Here is a 21,897-nt window from a genome sequence, read left to right as displayed (position 1 = left end):
CACCTCTGGGGGACATGTCAGTGTAACCCTCCGCCTGCGGTAGATGTGCTGAGGCTGGAGTAGCCACCATTTTGCATGTCTAGTGTGTTCCTCCCTCCATTGCTAATAGAGACGAATCCAGTCATTTTCTTCTGGCATCACTGCGGCGAGTAAGTATCTTAGCGGGAATAGAGGGGTCGGCGGCGATGTATGACAATGTCTTCACGTGTGAGCGGCCGGTTTCGATTGCACACACGCTGACAACTCTCATAGGAAGTCGCAGCCCTCGGTGCACCCGGGGTTGTGCCTGTCAGCAGCTAACGTGAGCTAGCGTGGCTAGCATAGCCCTTTTAGCCGTAGCCCGGCTAACTACCTGCTGTGTGCTAGGGATGTGAAAGTCCACAGACATGTATATTGCACGTTCGCCCCCAAAAGTCCTCCTCCCCCGTGACAACTCGTCGTGCCCAATTCAGGTGTCCATCTCAGTAGAAAGCTCGCACGTGTGCCATTTCACCCTTTTATGTCCGGATAGTACTCGGAAATAGGTGTCACTGAAGCCGACGGCTGTCAGGTAGCTAGCTAGCTAGCCAACGCCAGAGGGGCGCTCGCTCGCTCGCTAGCTTGATAATCCGAATGCTTCACGAAGGCCTGAACCGCATCATGTCCCGATCGGTCGGCGACGAGGTCCAGCCGGCGATGGCCCTCGGCACCGGAGGACAGGGATGTTCAGTGCTGTTGACGCAGACCTTCATTCGACGTGTCGGCCAAGGTGACGCTGCGGCGGTGGTGTCATGCCGACATGTTGCCCTTTCTCTGAGAGTACGAGTGAATAGCAGCGTTAGCTCGTCGTGAGCTGCCGTTTGCAGTGTGTTCGTGTGCTTTAGCTGAGTGACATAGATCATTTGACGTTTGTCTTTAAATGATATTCGACTTCCTTGATATTTGACAAGTCGTAAACATGCCGGTAGTCGGTCAACCTCGCATGTGGATACCGATGAATCCTGCGATGGATGGCTTCGTGTTTTTACGGAAGTTGACTCATTTTTGCGGTCGTTCCCTAAGTTGCCTTTTCATTATCTAGATCAAGAAGATGGCTTGAAGATACACGTCTTTTAATGATGCTTCATGTGTCGTCTGAGGATCACTCGTTGTCATGACACACTGAGCAGGTTAACGTGCAGGAAGTCAGCTGCGAGTAGGAAGTGATCGACTCGAGCCTGACGTGTGGCGGATTCCTGTAGGTCTGTCAGAGTCTCTCCACATTTGACTTAGCGATCAGCGATCTCCTGTGTCTGACTGTCTCGACATCTGTGAAATGACTCAGTTATCGATAATTGATCCTATGGTGAGGAAATATCCGGGATTCAACAGAATGTCAATGTTCCCCTTTCACCACAAACAAGCCATGTTCATAACAGGACAGTTTTTTTATTGTTGATCAAAACAGCCACTAGTCTTGAGCTCTGCTGGCAGCAATGAATAACTTTGTGGCCTTATGCTTATTATAGCAGGTGTATTACGTAGGGCTGTATGAACATGGCTGGTTAGCAGTTACTGCAGTTTATTTCTTTGTGTGATATGGTTTGCATCTTTTTAAATTTGAACTTCAGTATCCTTGCCTTGTTAGCAGCCAATTAGAAAAAGTATACAGTGAGCATTGCCACCGTCAGAAGTTAACACATTTGACATACGTCCTCACTGTAAAAACAGCCCCAGAACGTTTGGTGGTGGAACAAGTGCTGTGGCAGTTAACATTAGTAATAGAGTTGATTGCTTTGTGAGCTTTGCCTGCTGGCTATTTCACAACCCAACAAAGCCAAATGAATAATTCTTTACATAAGGTAACTGAACCAACATCTTGGGAAAAAAATATGACAATGACTTGACTTGACTCTTGTTTAAACGCAGCTAGCTCACAAGTAGACCCCCACGGTGATGCTATTGGTGGTTGATCGGAGACCTGTTGTGCTGCAGGGTTAACTATTAATTCTGGTGATTGACAAATGGTTAAAAGTTAGCTCACTAATGGCTCTCGGCTGCCTCCGCTGACCGCCGGGCTTTGAACACACACATTTAACAGTGTCCTCAACAGACGGACAATTTGTATGTGGTAGTGGACCTTGGTAGAAGGAGGAATGTGGGGTAAGTGCAAACTGTTGTATTCATAAGCTAACTTATATTTGCACATTAATGTAAGAATGTGGCAAACGTTTTAATCATATGTATAGCTGCTTGAAATGAGGAATTATAAGTATCAGGAGAAATCTGGTCTGTGACCTTGGTCGGTACCAACACTTGGTCTAGATTATCTGATTATGGGAGGGGGTTACAAAGTCATTCTTACACCTGCTGACCTGGATGATTACAATTATGGCTACCTCAGATATTTCCCAGCCCATGTTGTTGCCAAGCAATGTAAACATTTGAGGACTTTCTGAAGTGCTTCTGACTGATATTAAAACTGACTCCAGTTTTAATCTCACCTCTATTTCTTTCTGAAGAGTAGTCAACCCGTGTTTACCATTTCTGTCCCAACGATTTCTAATCCAGACTCGTTTAGCCCAATGCCCTAGTTTTTCTCTCTGTATTTACTAACATCACAGCAAGTTGTTGCACCAGTCTCCATTTTGTTCACGTCATCATCCCCATGAGATCACATGAGATTACTTGAGGTGGTGTGCTGTTCTCCGATTGCTCCCTTTGGCACAATAATGTTTATGGTATGCTGTATTATGTGATGTGCAATTATTTTCAGATCTTGTAGTGTGTGCATGTGTAAAATTCCTTTTAAGAAAATAGATGTTCAAGACGTTCCTACTTATGTGCGTGATGTTACTTGATTTTCAAGATTTTAAAAGCTAAATTGTCTAACCCTGGCTCAAGGTGCAGTACTCAACATGCGAATATGATAATATACTCGAAGGAAGCCGATTATGAATTCAAAACTTGTATGAGATGACGCTATTCGCATTCGTCATATTTTTTACCCTTGCATGTTTGCGTTGATAATATTTCATTTGTAACTTCTGTGTTCATACTGTATATGAGCTCATAGACAAAATGCAGAGACAAAGTGCAGGCAACAGCAGCCAGACCAATTGAGTAGGGAAAATGCTTCTCCCCAGTGGTAGCGCTGTAGATTCATACTCTTGCAGCAATCTGACGATCCTTCTAGTCTTCCAGAACAGTCCATAAATTTCCCAACAAATAAGGTATCACAGCTTTGCATTCTTCACCACCATACAGTCCTCATGGCAATCTTATTTAAAACCATTTAAACTCTGTTCTATCTCTCGATGCTCATAGTGTTAGGCCTCCGACTCAACAGGTTGACTGCTCCCTCTGGTAAAAGCTTTTTGTTTGTTGCTGGTTGTCAGGCTCTGAAAGCTTATCTAGGCTGGCTCAAATCTCATGAGAGGAAAAGCTTGTTATGAACATTTCAGTATACATGCAAAGTCTGCCTATAGGGGGTGTGTTATTAATCGTACACACTCCTTCAGAAAGCATCTCTCTTACCCCTATTGTAATTCAGTATTGTGGCTTTTGTGGGAAATACCTTTTATTTTGCACGATTCCTCAAAATGGTCGCTGCCAAGCTGTGTTTGATTCCTTTTTGTTTTGGTTAAACAACTGACACACAGTGTTAGTTGGGTTGTTATGAGTTTGTAGAACTATAAAGGTCTTTAAAATGACACACCTACCTACTACCTGTTGTATTATCATGGTATGGTGCACTTTTAATGAGCACAACATGTTCCTTTTGTGTGCGTTTTTTAAAAATGTACTTATTTTTGTGTGGCAACATTTTCTGCGGAGGGTGTAGATCTGCACATTTTTGTCATTGTCACACTTGGGCCCGGATATCTTAAGGTAAATTTAATAAACTCAATCTGTGAAATGAATATTTAGCAGAATAGCCTTCTTTTGTCTTTTTGTCTTCGTAGTAAGCCTGAGTAAAGTTGACCTTGGCTATTTAACACCCCTTGTCTGGAAACCAGACCAATAGGCGAGCTCATGTTTATTTGCTCTCACAAATAATTCTTCCCTCCTGCATTAGACAGTTTGGACCAATCAGAACCATTCATCTATATTCTAAATGATGCTGGGTTTGACACAATGACTGACAGGAGAAGTGCAACTGAAGCTTTTCCGTTAACAACTTGTTTGCAACTGTTGTGGAGAGGTCTGTTAAATCTGCTGCAGTGACGGTATTAAATGAACTGGATGGTATAATTTCTCAGAAAGAAGAAACTGCATTTCCAGCGTTTTGTTGATATGCTACATCACATGTTTCATTGCTGTAATTGGTTGTAGTCCTGTCCAATTGAAGCATTTTGGTCTGTGAATATTGTCAGCTCTGCTTGGAACTGAAAAATAAACTGAGAACATCCAAACTTATTTGCTAATGCAAATCTGTCTGGTGATGCCAGACCAGAACCCTACACCGATGCTGTCCAACTATTAAGTAAACTCACAACTCCCCCATTTTGTGGTCTTTCTGATCCACTCATGATATTTGGCAGCCCCTTTTTTTTTAAATACATTTTGACTTTTTAATCTAAAGACACTTCCACTTCCCTGAAATAGTAATAAAAAGTAATGACAACTATGGATGATAAAAAAACATGTTGGGTTTTGATTGTAGATGAATGTGCCATTATTCTGCAACTGAATGAATGGGGAACTGTAATTCAATAAGCTCTCAGCAGGTAGCTGGACTTACTTTCTTTAGTGAAAGTGTACGCATTCAATTATAAGCGCAGCAAGAGACAGGGAGCCATGATTCATGGAGCCCAACCCTGGGTCTATTCAGCTCAGGTAATATAAATGGTGTTAAGACAGACAGTAGGTCTCTGGCTTTATTAAAGTGTGGCCTCGCCTGAGCACTTCGTTTGATTACAGGGAATTCATAGATTCTCCACAAACCATCATTTCCTTCAACAAAGGATTTCCACATTCTCTTTATACCTGAATCCTTATTTCCCCCAGAAGACTGGCTTTGTCTCAAGTGATCTCATTTGATCTTGTCAGTGATGGTGAATGATTTTTAAAAAAGGAAGCCTTTCCACTGGGCTTTCAGGTAAAAATACTGCAATCTCCACAGCATATGGGTTTAAAAAGAGGAAACCGGGTATGTCTAAACAGATTTAAAGTTGATACTGGGTTAATGAAGCTTCCTCTTCACAGTGACCCTAATCTATAAATGCTCAGTCAATTTTCGGAGTTTGTGTCATGCAGAGTATCAGGAGCTGGATTTGACTTTCCATGTCAGGCACTCTGGCAATTAGCAACCTAAGACCTTGTAGGAATTCTAAATATCTTATATTAAGTGTTTAGTGAGTACAATAGCTGCAGCATCACTGGATAAGATAAATGCTACATATTTTTGAAGAATAAAATGTTAAGAGAGCCTCAAGACTAAGCTGGTTTTGGTGTTGAACTGCATATAGCATCAACTGCGAGTGTAATTATAATCATTTGGGGGGAGATCAGCAGGCTAATGAAACGTATCTAATATCCCACTTCGAAAGTTATTCCTCTGATGCTTAGCATGGCAGCAATCCAGCCAGAGGGCTAAACGCTAGCAAAAAAAATGAAGATTCATTATTAAGGCATCCTGTGTCAGAGTTAACAACACTTTTTCCAGGGTGTATTAATTATCTAGGCGAAATTGAATCCTCAACCTTACTTGGATTGTTCAACCCTGGACAGACTGTGACTTCTAACCCTCTTCGGATGGGTAGCACTGGGCAGTCAAGGTTGTAGAGATGCTTCCATAAAGTACTGACTGAGTGCACTACTCTCACATTTAGAAGAATTACAGTATTCATGAGAACAATTGTACTGGGTCAGTAATGCCATCAACTAGTTCACACATTCGATTTTTAAGGTCCTGGCGCTGTCCAAATGCATTGGGTTTCTGTCTGCCAAACATCCACTTGGAGGAAATGGATTTGCTTGACAAGTAATTACTATTGTTTGTGTTGCTGTAGCAGCTTAATTTTGTAAAGCATGACACCCGATGAAACGCCTCCATGAGAGGGGAGACAAAATGTGCCCCTCCTCTGTAGAGGGGCCAACATTAATAACTTTCTACTTGGATTTTTTTTTAATTCAACGTTCATTTTCACAACCCCTTTGTCTAAATTTCATTGTTAATTAAATCAAAATTGGACAATGTTTAATAAAATTAAAGTATTCGTGTCATATTCATTTATTAAGTCTGAATAAATTTTCTTTTTGTAACCTCTTATCTGCTCTGACAACCTGACAGATGCTATCTTGGTTATTCAAAATTTCTCATCGGCTTGCTCTACTACTTACTGCAGTTACTGAAAGATACTGAACAAGCCGATACACAATGGAATGGCTTTGACGAATTCGCAAAGAATCCCAAGAGCCATTAAATGCATCATCTTTCCGATGATTTAAAAAACTTCCAAATCAAAAAGTATTTTGTCATATAACAAAGTTCCTCTGTTCTTTTTCAAGTTCTGTCTTGTTCTCGTGAGGTTTGTTTTGTCACCTTTAAGTTTTCTTTTCCCGTTTGTTATAACTTGTTAACAGTTCGACTTATGTTTCATTTAACACACACCTCGTCATGCTTCATTAAAGAGCTTAAAGAGTATTACAACAATCAGATTAAGTCAGCTACAACTCATATTATCACTGTATGTACAGTGAGTGCAGCCTGTTTTGAAAAAGCCAGCACATTTGTTGTTGGAATATTGTATGGGTCCTGGTAAATATAAACACAACTAAGAATTTCCTTAGAGTTGTATTTTTGCCCAAATTTTCTTCATCTTAGTTGTAGCTCTTCTGCTTTGATGTGGTTGAGTCACTGTCCCACCCAGAGGCGATGTGCGCCAACCTGTTTCTTTTCTTCTTGTTTTCCAGAGAATGCCAGCTCCGATCAGACTTCGGGAGCTGATCCGGACTATCCGGACAGCACGGACCCAGGCAGAGGAGCGTGAGATGATCCAGAAAGAGTGTGCTGCTATCCGCTCATCCTTCAGAGAGGAAGACAATACATACCGTTGCAGAAATGTGGCAAAGCTTCTTTATATGCACATGTTGGGCTACCCAGCACACTTTGGCCAGGTATGATTTGGTGACTTAGAGGGCAATATTTGTTGGAAAAAAGCTTTTTAGATTTCCAGTGACATTTTTGTAACAAAGCCCATTACCTGAATAGTGTTTTGACCTGATGATTTGTTTTCTAGCTGGAGTGCCTGAAGCTGATTGCGTCCCAGAAGTTCACTGACAAACGGATAGGATATTTGGGAGCTATGCTGCTGTTGGATGAGAGGCAGGACGTCCACCTACTAATGACAAATTGCATTAAGAAGTAAGTGGAGGGCTTAATATAGTTATTTTAAAAAATCAGCATCTTAAAAGTTGCTTTTGACATTCATATTGGTTTGTTTTTCATGAAAGAGGAAATTCATGACCTGCCTTTTAAGTATCAGTTGATTGCTCTTTGATCACCACTTGATATCTTACCCTATGTATTCTTGTCTGTTTCCTTGGCTCATTCAACTCTCTTCTCCCACAACAGTGACTTAAATCACAGCACACAATATGTACAGGGCCTGGCTTTGTGCACTTTGGGCTGCATGGGTTCATCAGAAATGTGTCGTGACCTGGCAGGGGAGGTAGAGAAGCTGCTCAAAACATCTAACTCCTACTTGAGGAAAAAAGTAAGCGTCACTGTAGTCATGTTCAAGTTATTATGTGAGGTATTGAACATCTGTCGTTGAATATGTATGCAGTTTTGATATGCTGTAGGAAGTAGAATACAGTGTTGAAGATTGTAACTTCTCTTCATTGATTTTTCTCGTGTGTAAATATTTGACAGGCAGCGTTGTGTGCAGTTCATGTCATCAGGAAAGTTCCGGAACTCATGGAAATGTTCCTTCCAGCCACAAAAAACCTGCTGAGCGAGAAGAATCATGGTAAGTGTAAATGGTTCATAAGGATCGAGTTTGCTGGCTCCCAGGAAATGTGCTTCTCCTGCGTGATTGCAGACTTTGTCCTGTTTCCTGCCACTCACGGTGCTTTGCTCATAACAGCTGGACAGCTTGTGTCCTTTTTGTGGTGTCCTTTGCAGAAGAGAGCAGGATTAATGGGGCTGTCATCAACTATGCAGCTTGTGTGTCCCCGAGATAGGAGAGAAGTCTTTTTATAACGGTGCTGAAATAACATTGTATGGTAATGCAATATTTATGACAATGTGATTGCTTACAAATAGACAATCAGAAAACACAGGTATAGGTCATTCATGTCTATCCTGTAGTACATGTCATCGAATAATGAACATTAATGAAGATGGTGTTACATAACGATAAGATTTTGCACAAAATATTTTCAGGAATTGTTTGGAGAACTACACATGACCAACCTGCTCAGTGCTGTGAAAGTTCATTCACATTTTTTTTTTAAATGACATATTTACAACTGCATCATGAATATACCTACCACTGCTTTCCACTCCTGTCCGACAGATGTGTTTTTAACCTTGTAACATTCAGATGAGGTCACTAGGAAACTGTTAGCCTGTACAGATTTATGATCCTGTCACCTGATGTCCTCTGTGGTTAATCATATGTATACCAGTGCATCATATTTTTGGACATCTGACTTGGGCTACTGCGTGGATTGTGGTACAAAGAACTACAAGAGCAGATCCTGCATATTAGTTTTTGTCTCACAATGTATGCATGACATTTCAATAACAACATGTCAGATATTTTCCTCGTCTGTCATTTAGCACATAATAGTACATAGATATTATGAAATAGAATTTCAGGGGAATAACACGGCACATTCATTCATTTCAATGAATGAAAGGTCTGTTTTGCAGCGGACATTTTTTACACGTCATAGTAGCAAATGTACAGGTGTAACTGATATCAGTTGTCAGGTGTGTCCCTGTGAGACATGATGGCTAAAATGGAATCCAGCCATCATAATTTTTTCTTTTTTGCACCTGTGCTGTTTCTACTCTGACATGTTAAAATGTCTGCTGTAAATAAGGCGCAATGGCACGCTGAGAATTCTGGCAAAAAAAGATAAAATTAAGGCTCATCCAGCAAAAAGTTGAACCTGGCTCAATTTTTGGAACAATGCAACATTATCCCACAATGTACGGTGTTTGCCAAATACAAATACAGACAAGTGCACATTCCTGCTTGATTTCATAATAACATGAAGGGATACTTCGAAACCTTGTAAATGTTGATACTGAAGATATATTAATTGTTACCATGGTAACAACTCAGAGTTGTAAAATCTCGGTGCAGTGTTTCAGCTATGATAAGTCTTCAAATTCAACTGTTTTTAATTTTATCATCAACATCTATAACAATGGTTATTCCCTTGTATTGTTTGTTTTTTTTCTAAAGCTCTGAATTTCACTTTGGTGATCAAACAAAACTGCACAAACTGTCACAAAAAAAAAAAATAACCCTTTCCTGTGTTAATTCTCCCAGGTGTTCTCCATACATCAGTTGTCCTCCTCACTGAAATGTGTGAAAGAAGTCCTGATATGCTGGCCCACTTCAGAAAGGTACAAATAGAAATTCTTCTCTCGCCGACCTTAAAGGAATTACTTATGCATTTGTCTTAAACTCATGTCACATTTCATTCTCCCTTTGCGTACACATTTCTTTTTTGCTGCAGCTAAGCTAGTCAAACATGTTGAGCTTTTTGAGGTTCTGGATTGCGCTGCAGGTTTTCCTTTATATTCAAAGTATGTTTCAATCTTATATCTCCTACCACTGTCTTTTCCTCTCTTGTATTTCAAATACTGCTGTGCCTGTCGTTCTCTAGGTGTAACAAAACTGTGCCAGAAGCACCACGCCTCATGCTCATGATCTAGACATTATTTTGAGCTCTCTGAAAGTGGATGATTTCCAGTTTCCCCTCCCTAACATCTACCTCATATTTTTTCTGTCATTTGTCTTTGTTACAATTCCTGCATTGTGTTAGAATGAGAAGGTAAGAGTACATTCTGATCTCATAGCTGGTGCATGCTGTAAATAGTAAATCACTCCTCACAGTCACCTCAGACGTAACCAAATTTGTGTTGAGTAATGTCATTTTGTGTTTAATTTATAATTTTGATTATTTTATTTTTTTAAATCTCACAGTGATCATTACAATGTCAGTGTTTTCAATAGTATAAATGCGTTTTTGGTCCATTTGTCAGATACATTTTTCACTATTGTTCTTTTGAGTGTCATTATTTGCTAATATGCGACTCATTTGATCACTGTCTATTTAAAAGCAGTTGGGTGGGTGTGTTTCACATGATTGCACTGGAGTTGTCACCAAGTACAGATGCTTTTCACTGTATCTGTCATTCTGAGAGATTAGGTTATGTCTCTAACTGTTTTAGGTTTGATTATTGTGGAGAGGTGGTAAGCTGTCCTGAGCAAGAGTTAAGAGTTTGGTAATAGTTTGGCAGAGTTTACGTTAGCCAGCTCATGCCAGCTTGCGGCCAGCATCATGTGAAGTTGTCCATTAGATGAAAATATTAACGGGCATATTGGTTGTGGAAAAAGGTGTCGTTTAATCTCTGCTAGGATTTCATGTTAAGACAGACATAAAGGGCTTTTTCTTAATTCCTTTTAAAATCTTTGGTATTTTTGTTTGCTAGTTTGTTCTCACACCCTCAGCAGAGTCAAAAAATATATAACTTTCCTCTCGACACATCCACATAAGTGATCTGGTCTGGAACATGTTCAGTGTTGTGTAACCAAAAGACTGGCAGCTGGCAGGTACAAAACTAGAAGAGAAAAAATAGGCCTTTTCACAACTCTAAACCTGTTTAATTTACATGCTGTATTTTGTTAGTAAATAAACCAGTCATCATTACGTCCTAACAGTTTCTCTGCTGCCAGTCTCTGTGTTATGTGGGCTGAACACTATCTAGACTTATCTATCTACTGTGATGCAAAGAGATGAAAATGATGCCCAATCTTCTAATGTTATGCTGTGCGAGACGGCAAGCAGTTCACCAAAATCTTGGACCGTTCTCTTTAAGTTATATTTTCATAACCTGTTTGTGAGATCACAGTAAGGTACATATTTGAAAATTATTTTGTTTCCTACAGTTAAAGTTCTTTGTTGGCTCTGAATTAAATACACGTGTTTTTGTTGGCCAAACAACAGAGGTGTGTTCAGATTTTCCAAATGCTCTAACCTAATATTCATATACGATCAAGGGTTTGATTTTTATAACCTCAAAAACTTGACTATCAAATCACTTGAGTTTAACCATATTGCTCAACTTCAATAAACAAAAATTCTAACCCCTTTTTTTTCTTGAAATTAGTTTAAGCTGTAAATGAGAAATTATTGTCTTAAAAAAATTAAGGAAGAACATTAAGGAAAAAGTAGGTGGGGAAAAATTTGATCCACACAAATATTGTGACACCTCTTCTTTTGTCTTGTGTTGTTGATCTTTTTGTAGCTGGTTCCACAGTTGGTGAGAATCCTGAAGAACCTAATCATGTCTGGATACTCTCCTGAGCATGATGTGTCAGGCATAAGTGATCCTTTCCTGCAGGTAAATCTCTTTCTTTCTTGATGCGAGTACTCTGTCCTTTAAGTGCAGATCTGAATTAGGCCTGATGTTTATGCCATACAAAACCATTAGCAGTCAGAACTCCCGACGATCAAATGACAGCATGAGATATTTTGTATTAGGACAGAGTTTATTAAAGCTGTTGTCATTTCAGAAAGCTGAAAAATTTTCTTAATGCCGATTTTAGTAAAACGGTGAGATTACAGTCAGATATACAAACGGTTGAAAAATGGGAGCACACCTACAGCTGAAGTGGGCTACATGTATGTTGTGCCAGTGAAAAAAAGAGCCACAGTGACAGCAGACCACCGGAAACCAAAGAGTGGAGCAAGAGGAACCTGTGGAGATGAAGTGCATCAGATTTGTCAAACGAACCACTGTACTGTCTCCTCTCTGCTTAGGTGCGGATACTGAGACTACTGCGAATTTTAGGAAAGAGTGACGACGACTCCAGTGAAGCAATGAATGACATTCTTGCACAGGTGAGACTTGGTCATTGTTTTTCACTTAAAAGCTCATGGATTACGTATTATTCTGACAAATTCATTGTGTATATACTTGCAGGTTGCAACAAACACAGAGACGAGTAAAAATGTAGGCAATGCTATCCTATATGAGACCGTCCTGACAATAATGGACATCAAGTCTGAAAGTGGATTGAGGGTGAGTTCATTTAATTTAAGTAATATATGAATGTATTGTTTTGTATTTTTGAATGACCAAATGCCTTTTCTCTAACAGGTCTTGGCCATTAACATACTAGGTCGCTTCCTTCTTAACAATGACAAAAATATAAGGTAATTAACTCATCCACAGAACTTGACCTTGCCAGGATTGAGTCATCCAAAACTTTACTATGAATTCCTGTTGATATTTTTTTGAAATTAAACTCACCTTTCCAGATACGTGGCATTGACATCCCTACTAAAGACGGTACAGACGGACCACAATGCAGTGCAGAGGCATCGGAGCACCATTGTGGATTGTTTAAAAGACCTGGACGTGTCCATCAAGAGGTGACTCCCAGTGCACAGCGCACATTACTTCAATTGAATTTACTTTTCATATTATCCGCCCTTTTTTGTTTCTAACCTTGATCTTTGTTTCATCACTACGTAGACGTGCAATGGAACTGAGCTTTGCCCTCGTGAACGGCAACAACATTCGAGGCATGATGAAAGAGCTGCTCTACTTCCTGGACTCCTGTGACCCGGAATTCAAAGCAGACTGTGCATCGGGGGTCTTTCTAGCTGCAGAGAAGTATGGCCCTGACGCACAGACATTAGCTCTCAATTATAGCTGCACAGCTGCTTTTTAGTAACTATACCTGCATGGCTTAAGTTCATACAGACTTAATTTAAGTTATGTCTGTTTTAAAGAATTAAGAATACTTTTAGCTTAACATGCACCAAGCTATTTGTTTGTGGTACCACAGTGGACAGGCGATTGCTTACGCTGAAATGCTGTGTGATGATAAAATGAGTGATCCATCGTCTGACAGACTATGATGATACCATTTTATGTTCTGACAGTATCGTCTCCTGGCTGTTTATGGTTTAGTTAACTTTACATGCTTCTAGGACAAACGGATGTGTTCTTTGTTCTACAGGTATGCCCCTTCGAAAAGATGGCACATAGACACCATCATGAGAGTCCTGACAACAGTATGTATATTACAAAAACAATCCTCTGCCTCTTAATGTCTTTTGATTTGGATTTGCTTCTCGGCTCTAATAAAAGTATTACTCCACAAAGGGGTCTCACCAAATCTGGTGATGGACCTTTGCAGCCAACACTTGGAATGATTGGCATCTCTGCTCTTCCTCACAGGCAGGGAGCTACGTGCGAGACGATTCTGTTCCTAACCTCATCCAGCTCATCACCAACAGTGTAGAGATGCATGCCTACACAGTGCAGAGACTGTACAAAGCCCTGCTGGACGACATCTCACAGGTCAGAGCTGTTCTCATTTGGGTTGTGATAAGATTAGGGACAAATCTCTGTTGAACCCTACTGTGATATATTTGGTTATGTAATGCAATGTTTGTATTTTCAACTGGCAACAGAGTTTGACTAGTGTTTCTCTCTGTTCTCTAGCAACCTCTAGTGCAGGTGGCATCCTGGTGCACAGGAGAGTATGGGGACCTGCTAGTGTCTGGACAGTGTGAGGAGGAAGAACCCATCCAGGTACACATGGAAGAATCCCTGCTGCAACACAAACAAACAACCAAACTGAGAGAAACACCACTTCACCCGATGCTGCGTCTTTCTTCTCTTCCTTTTGAATCAAGGTGACTGAAGACGAAGTTTTGGATGTGCTAGAGGGACTCCTGGTGTCCAACCTGTCCACACCTGTGACCCGGGGTTATTCCCTCACTGCCATCATGAAGCTGTCGACTCGCTTCAGCGGTGTTAAGTAAGCAATGGCCTTTGGCTTCTATACTTAACTGTGAAACTTTGCAAACATTTGGGTGCCAAGGTAATGAAGTTCATTAACAATAACCAATCCTCATTTGTCTTTTGCCAACCTGCAATTTTTAGCCGTATCAAGAAGGTGGTTTCTGTATATGGCAGCAGCATCGATGTGGAGCTTCAGCAGAGAGCTGTGGAATACAACGCGCTTTTCAAGAAATACGACCACATGAGGTGAAAATGTGTTACTTTCTACCAGAAATTACTATCGCACCCATCATGACCACAATGAGCCAGTTAGCAGATTTTGGGAAAATCCTTACTTGTTCTTTGCTTGTTTCTTGACTACAGGCCAGCTCTCCTTGAGCGAATGCCCATTATGGAGAAGACTGCTACTAATGGACCCACAGAGATTATACAGACAAACGGGGAGACAGAGCCCTCTGCTGTGGAACCAAAACATCCACCTCCTGTCACCCAACCAGCCAACCAGGTGCGGGCCACTTACATTTGTTTTATTGAATATAGTTACCTGAAAAGCAATTAATGGAATACTTTTTTCCCCCCGACAACATGAGATCTAAAATCCAAAAGTGGACTAGATGAAGTTGTCTTAGACAGTATAGAATTATTGTTTAATTTTTGATAACTTAAAACTAGATACGCCGCAGAAAATGGATATTTGGGGCTATAGTTGATTAAATGAATTATTCTGATAAAGAATAATTGTATTTTTTTAATGTTTATAGTATTATGATTAATTAATGTGGTGTACACTCTAGGTAATTAGTCATGTTTACATGTTGTCCCGTCCCCCAGGCTAATGATTTATTAGACTTGCTGGGTGGTAATGATGTGGTGCCAGTGATCCAGACCACGATGCCCACCAAGCCGGCCTCAGCTGGAGGAGAGCTGCTCGATCTGCTGGGCGACCTCTCGCTAACTGGTAAGACGCTCTGTGTTAACCCGTTTAGAGCAAAGCAAGGACCTGGTATAAACCTGTGTTTAACACTAATGTGAATGTGATGCTGAATATGCTCTCAAACTAAAACTGTTTGGTCGATGTTAACTTCTTGATAACGGTGACGAACTGTTGGTGAGAACTATGTGACAATTGTAAAGAAGAAAGTTGAATTTACAGTATCAACACTGTTCTGTTACTGTTCTGTGAAGCCCATAGAATAATGAAGTGTTGTACAGATGTATTGTTTGTTTGAATTTAACAACATACTCTAAAAAAAAAAATGTTGCAGTTTGTCAGGAATGCTGCAGTATCAGTCCAAACTCATTGTCAATGACAAATCTACTTTTCTGTCATTTGTATTTGTCTGCCCATGTCCTCTTAAACCCTGTGTGTTGCTCCCCCTCCCCAGGAGCTCCAGCCCCTGCTCCTGCTCCCTCTTCCCAACCCCCTTTCCTCTTGGATGGCCTGTCCTCACAGCCCCTGTTTAATGACATTGCAGCTGCAGGTGAGAGTCTGTCGCTCTCCTCGACCATCCGCTGCCAAATAAACAGTGTTTTTTTGGTTCTGTTCTTTTGTATTAAAGGATTGTGTAATGTAAAGTCACTTTTCTTGGATTACCATGACACATCCAATGAATTGTTAAGAACCATATGTCTAAATCTTTTGACTGTCTGCTCCTCTGAAATCTCCATAAAGCTATTCCTCCTATGACGGCGTACAACAAGAATGGTCTGAAAATAGACTTCACGTTTGAGAGGGCTAACCCAAATCCAAACATTGCGGTCATCACCATCCATGCTTCCAACTCGACAGAGGCAGATATGACAGACTTTGTTTTTCAGGCTGCAGTACCAAAGGTAAGCAGCCACAGTCACATGCTCATTTTATGTGGCTAATTTGTAATTCATGTTATTGCACAATGGTTACTGGTGTAGTTTCACAATGTGAATGACTCACAGTTTTCCTCTAGTTTGGAAAACGACTCAACCAATTTGCATTAAGTTTTGTGGAGGGGCGGGGCATGGCCCAAGGCAGAACCCATTACATTTTAGAGCGGATCTAGATAAATGGGTAGATCCAGGATTTTTATTTAAACTTTCTTTAACATGGCGAGATTGGGATTTAGCCTGGGTCGAGGTATGGGCTTTTTCTAGTTCATTCTTTTTCTATATTTCCCTGTTTAACTATATCCAACTTGAGAAGCTGTAAAAGCCACTACTTTTGTATTTTATCTTTGTCACCTGTGTTATTATTAAAGTCAGACTGAAATACTTAAAAAGTATTAGTATTTCTCTTTGCCAGTAGTTACATATTTTAAAGGTAATACAGATTTCTGTTTAGTCTGCTTGGACAACAGGAATACAAACATACTCTGAACCTGACAGCATTACATGCTCATTACGTGTTTGGCGAGACAGATAGAACGAACCATACATTTGTGTTGTGGAGATTTGACTGCAAAGATGAACCAGGCAACAAAATCATTGGAGTTGTGTTTATTTGCCTGTATCACCCGTTTTATAATCATGTTATCTGATCAATAAATCTGACATGTCCAATTGAGTTATTTGAACTGAACATCTGTGGTCAGCGCCCAATCAATAAGAGCATTTCTGTTTTTATGACTGTGATAACCCCATTTCTCAACTGATATCATTCAATTGTCTTCTAATATACTGTCTGCCCTCTGTTTCTCAGACATTCCAGCTGCAGCTCCTCTCCCCTAGCAGTAATGTTGTCCCAGCACTCAACCAGGGATCTGTCACGCAGGTCATCAGAGTCCTCAACCCACAGAAGGTGAGTTTGTCCTTCTCCAATTGTCTTTGATCTGTTTTTGTTTTGTCTGTTTTTTTTTCTGAAATGATTGCCAGAATTTCCTCTTTTTATGAACCTGACCATCCTCACAAATTTTCAGCAACAGCTTCGAATGAGGATCAAGCTGACGTACACCCACAAAGGCTCGCCTGTGCAAGACCTGGCTGAGGTTAATAATTTCCCCCCTCAGTCCTGGCAGTGATGATCTGCTCCTGCTGCTCTTAAAAACCCCACCAAGGGAACTATGAAAACGAATTCCTTTCACCTCCCTCCTTTCTTCCACTGGATCCCCCTGTGACGTCGATGCAGACCGCTGCCCTCGAGTTGCATGGGAAGCAGCAGAGCATCTAACACAGGAGAAAAACGCAGATGTTACGAAGACCATCTTGACTATTGACCTCACCAGAAAAAATTGGGAAAAACATATCAATCAATGAACTTTATCTTTTCTTTCTTAATTGATTTCCATGCTCTCTTTGCGTAGTAGTACTATTTTTCACAAGCTCCATTACCACCCACGAAAGCACATACATGGTATGCACACCATTCACTGTGGTACACTTGACCACTCAAGTCACTGTAGAGAAAGTGTTGTCACTACAAGCACTGCTGAAACACATTGCTCCATTGACATTCATAATTGGCTTTTCATATGAACATTCAGTCCTACGATGGCAGCAGGAACATCTTTTGAAAAGGTCTGTTTAGTAACCCCCTTTTTTGACCCTCCATATCATAAGTTATATAACTTTTCAGAGTTGTATACATTTTGAATTACATTAATTTGCTTAAAGCATGTTTGAGCATTGTTAGATCACAATCGCACCTCGACTCAAAGCTCAGAGTGGATGTTCTGGTTCTGGTAGTAGATCTCTTTATCCTATGTTTCTATAGGAAGTAGTCTACGACTGTGATGTCACTATGATAAGAGCTTGGACGGATCCGAGATGCCCAGTTTGATCACGCGCGGGTAGTTTAAGACATGCTCAAGACTACACAGCTCTCCTAAAATCATCTCATCTGTAGCTTTAGTTTTAGATGCGTATATTAAATTTGACGGTTAATTGCTTGGCCTAGTTTGAGGATGTTCATTCATTAGGATGGATTATAATCCAAACCTGGAGTTTGTCTGAAGACATGTTGATTGCATTTGTGTTGGGGATCTATGTTTAAACTTTTACTGCATTTTTGTCCTCACAGTCTAGCTTGCAATTTTAGACACATTTCAGATTTATTTAACCTGGTTGAACTTGGTCACCATGCACATACATGTAAATTAAGCTTGTTATGAATGTAGTTACATGCACTGAATACTTTTTTTTCTTTCTCCCTCAAGTCTTTTTCATTTCTGTCTTCTTGACACTCATCTTATTGGCACTATTTTTGTGAAACTGTTTTATTTCTCTATAGTAATTTGACTTAATTATTTATGCCTGATATCAAAGTGATGTGCCTTTCTGACTTAGCTCGATAAAAGCCCCTAAACTATTGAGTTCTGTATGAGCTTTGTACGTTTGCTTGTGTGCTGATTGTGTTTTCAATCTGAGAGAAATGATCCTGTTTGATTTGAATTGGTGTATCGCCTCATCACCGCAAGTTGTACTTTTTTTTCAATTCTATATCTCATACCGAGTTAGTCTCCCACTTATAACGACATACCCGGATGTCCACAGCAATGTGTTATTGTCTTAGTTTTGACAAAAACTTAAATTATAGCGTCCTGATTCTGATCCCCCTCCACATAGTGTGTGGGAGACTCTAAATTAAAAATACCTATTGGATGTTATTGCTAACAAGTCCTAAAAAACTAAGTAAATCTTAAAGACTATGGCAGCTAGTCGATGTAAACTTTTCATAAGCTGACATCGAGTGTTTTAAACAAAAAAGTATAAATGTCCATCTGAAAAGGAAGTGTAATCAAGGTTCTCCTCCGGTCAACAAACATTGGAGTGAGTTTGGATCACGGGATGAGGTACTGCGACGGGTGGTTCAGTGGTGACTGTTGGTGTGATTTCTTAGTTCTCGTCTTCTCCAAATCAGATTCTGACCATCCTGCTGGGGACAGTGACCCCTCATACCTCACAATGTAATCTCTTTCTGTTAAACTTTCAGTGGCAGTAAATTGACAGCTTTGTTTAGTCATGAATTGCAATCAAGGGGAGCATCTGCATGAGAGGAACTAATTGTAGTTTGTTCATCTTGTTACTCGACAAGACGAGCAGCCCTGCGATGCTTTGTGGAGATCCTCGGATGTTCAATCAGGCTGTACACTTCTTTTCACTATGCTTCACCATCTTCTAACACTTTGTGACCAAATCAGAGAGATTATTAGCTTTGGAAATATTTTTGAGCTATGATGTGTATATGGAGAAAATAATTTCAGTTTAATTTTTTTTTCTTTCTGTTGACAATGCTATATTGGCTTTTTTTCTGTACATATTGAGGGCTTTTACAATTTTGTCTCTTGTACTATCTTTCATCCTTTTTTTAGATGCCATTTTCTAAAAAAAATTCCAAATATCCACAATGTATATTGTCTAAATAGGTCTAGCATCCGTCAATTGAGACTTCCCTGTATCATCAATAATTCATTGTAAAAGATATATGATCTGTTGCCTGTACATTGTATATAGTTGTAAAACAAACAAATCTGATCAGATTAAATAAAAACCCACATGAAGAATTAAAAGATTAGTTAGGAAGTATAATTGTATGCATATATGTACAAAACAGAATCTTAAAAGGATGCAATTGAGCCGCATTTTGTTTGATTTACTACACTTCATACTTCATCCATGATCAGATGTCATCTTGGCGTCTTTTGCAAATATAGCTGCGAGTCGGTAGGCTACTTGTTTGGATTCCCTTGGACGTTGAGACGAGGGTTGAATTTGTCTTAATGGATGCTGTCTGACTGACAAACTGTACTACTGAGAAACCTAAGCACAGTGCTGCACAGCGGCAGAAGTGGCACCTTACTTCATCTTCTTCCCTCGAACGCCTCGTGTATCCTTGCCCTCCTTGGAAGAGGAGTAGGTGTCTTGACGAGATGCAACTCTTACTTTCTGGCCTTATGTGTGGTTTTACTCTTCTGCTCTGTCGGAGTGCAATTCACAGACAAGTCACATCACTTGATCTTTCTTCCACCTACAACATTGTGGATTGAGGCGTGGTTGTTCTTGGTGTGGTTATCATCGATCTTTTTTGTTGTTGTTGTTGTTCTTGTTGTCTGGTTTGTTGCACCTTCCTCAAAGCATCACGCCACTACTAGAGCCACACAAGGATGTCTTTATCTTCGCCTTGATTTATTTTCCCCCTTATGGCCAGTAGGTTTAAATTGGAATTGGAGTGCGTTTTCGTGTCCCGGGTGGTTCCAGATATGCATGTTGGCGCAGCAGTGTCCCTCCCTGGGCCCGAGTAGTGCAGGGCTTTTCTTTTGGCTTCCTTTCTTTATTTTCAACCCTTTATCGTGATGTAATCTTCCTCCGCATGGGACACCGCGCAGCTTCTCTTTGTATTCTCTGATCTCATCATGTCAGATCAATCTCAGCCCTTGCTGTTTTGGCAGGATATGAGACAGGAAGGCAATGGATCAATTCCTTTTCTCTTAGGATATTTTTGATTTTTCTTGTGTGTTTGTTTTGATGAAGCGCTGCTCAGAACAACACGGGGACAAGCCTGTGTTACAAGATAATAACCACAAGGGGGAGCTGTGTTAAATGGAAGGCTGACGGGATGGGAAAGGAAGTTTCATGCATCTATTCCTGAATGTTTTTGGCGGTGTTATTTGTGTTGTCTTATTCATCCACTATGTACCCTTGTTAATCACATCTGATCTGAGTGCTTTCAATGATACCGCAACTCATGCAGTTTTAAATGTACAAATGGAAATGAACCTAACATAAGTGCTTTGGACAGTGTAACTCAAAAGGAAGAAAAGAAACGAACCCCAATCAGCGGTGTGATCAGCATTTGAAGTAGTGTGCGTGTGTGTGCGTGCGTGTGTGTGTGAGACAGAAGAAGTGATGCTTTAGAGATGATGTGTGACATGTCTTATCTAGATAGGACTTGATTTTTTTGGCTGCAATTTCAACTTTCAGCTTCTGAGCTGCATGTGAAAACCAGTGTAAATAATGTCATTTCTACTCTTGGCCTGAGATTCTTTTTGAAATGCAAGAGACGTTTAAACTATAAAATCGGTCACACCACCTTCATGGGTCCGGACTAACCTGTACAATAGGGTGTTGTTCAGATAGTGCTCACAATACTGTTAATGTATAATGTATGATTTTTAAGAGGGTTTTGAACATGCACATCCATCATCTTGGACTATTAGGATAATTGATTTTTTTTTTTTTTTTACTTTGTTGGGGTGAATTCAGCGTGGTGAGGGCTTGGAAGAGCATCTGAATTACGGCCATGTTCAGTTTCCCTGTTTAGTCAAACAATGCAACCATTGTATTTTGAAAACAAAATGTCTGTGACCTCCCCAGGCCCGTCCTGACTGTAAAAAAATGTGGTGTCGGAATTGTTGGGGGGGAGGCTGGAAGCATAAGGTTCACTTTTTCCAGTCAAGTTTGACATGTTGAACTGAACAACAGTTCCATGGCTTCGAGATTTGAATGTCAGACTGAAAGTATGAAAAGATGATTAAAGATGACAAGTTGTAAACTATTAAATGGGATATTTTCAATTTATGCTGTGTATTCTTGTCTTTGGGTTGGAGAAAATGATCAAGCGAATAAAAAGTCAAATAAAAAATCTAGTTGAACTATGGTAATTTGTTTTATTTGTTTGGGGTTTGGTCTAATAATCGGATCTTATTAAAATGAGTGCGGTCTTATTTGGGTTTTTCTTGATGGTGAAAATATGAGGACATACAGGGAGATAATCTAATTTTGTCAACCAAAGTAGCTATCGCTATTACTTTCACCTTTTACATTCTTGAATTTCATTCTTGAAACTTCATACATGGGATGAAGTTTTTTTTTTGATATTTCAGGTATTCAATTTGCTGCTTTTGCCAGAAAATGATGTAACTTATAAGATTGTAAATGGATGTTAAATCACGTAAGGTGTGAACTATTTATATTTCCTATGGTTTTCGCACAGACCAGGGAAAATGATTGGCCATTAT

The 21,897-nt window shown here is 40.1% G+C and overlaps 1 protein-coding gene across 3 annotated transcripts; it reads left to right on the top strand.

Annotated features, from left to right (window-relative positions):
- Positions 1 to 4: 4 nt before the first annotated feature.
- Positions 5 to 21,536, top strand: ap1g1 (adaptor related protein complex 1 subunit gamma 1). Of its 3 annotated transcripts, none has more exons than XM_035627448.2 (24): positions 5 to 149; positions 6,877 to 7,080; positions 7,203 to 7,327; positions 7,538 to 7,679; positions 7,838 to 7,934; positions 9,471 to 9,547; positions 9,970 to 9,978; positions 11,456 to 11,551; positions 11,971 to 12,051; positions 12,134 to 12,232; positions 12,311 to 12,366; positions 12,472 to 12,585; positions 12,689 to 12,829; positions 13,179 to 13,233; positions 13,400 to 13,522; positions 13,667 to 13,756; positions 13,861 to 13,985; positions 14,111 to 14,215; positions 14,333 to 14,474; positions 14,801 to 14,927; positions 15,355 to 15,450; positions 15,642 to 15,802; positions 16,644 to 16,742; positions 16,867 to 21,536. In XM_035627448.2, the coding sequence occupies exons 2-24, from the start codon at positions 6,880 to 6,882 to the stop codon at positions 16,960 to 16,962; spliced, it is 2,457 nt and encodes an 818-aa protein (XP_035483341.1). In that variant the 5' UTR covers positions 5 to 149; positions 6,877 to 6,879; the 3' UTR covers positions 16,963 to 21,536. The 3 variants fall into 3 exon arrangements, with proteins under 3 accessions (XP_035483341.1, XP_035483340.1, XP_035483342.1); XM_035627447.2 differs by having other exon boundaries at positions 16,861 to 21,536; XM_035627449.2 differs by lacking the exon at positions 9,970 to 9,978 and having other exon boundaries at positions 6 to 149; positions 16,861 to 21,536.
- The last annotated feature ends 361 nt before the right edge of the window (positions 21,537 to 21,897 follow it).

The sequence above is a fragment of the Scophthalmus maximus genome, chromosome 4 (assembly GCF_022379125.1).
Source record: "Scophthalmus maximus strain ysfricsl-2021 chromosome 4, ASM2237912v1, whole genome shotgun sequence".
Classification (NCBI taxonomy): domain Eukaryota; kingdom Metazoa; phylum Chordata; class Actinopteri; order Pleuronectiformes; family Scophthalmidae; genus Scophthalmus; species Scophthalmus maximus.
The sequence above is the reverse complement of the archived record's forward strand: the minus strand, read 5'-3'. Positions and strand labels throughout refer to the sequence as shown.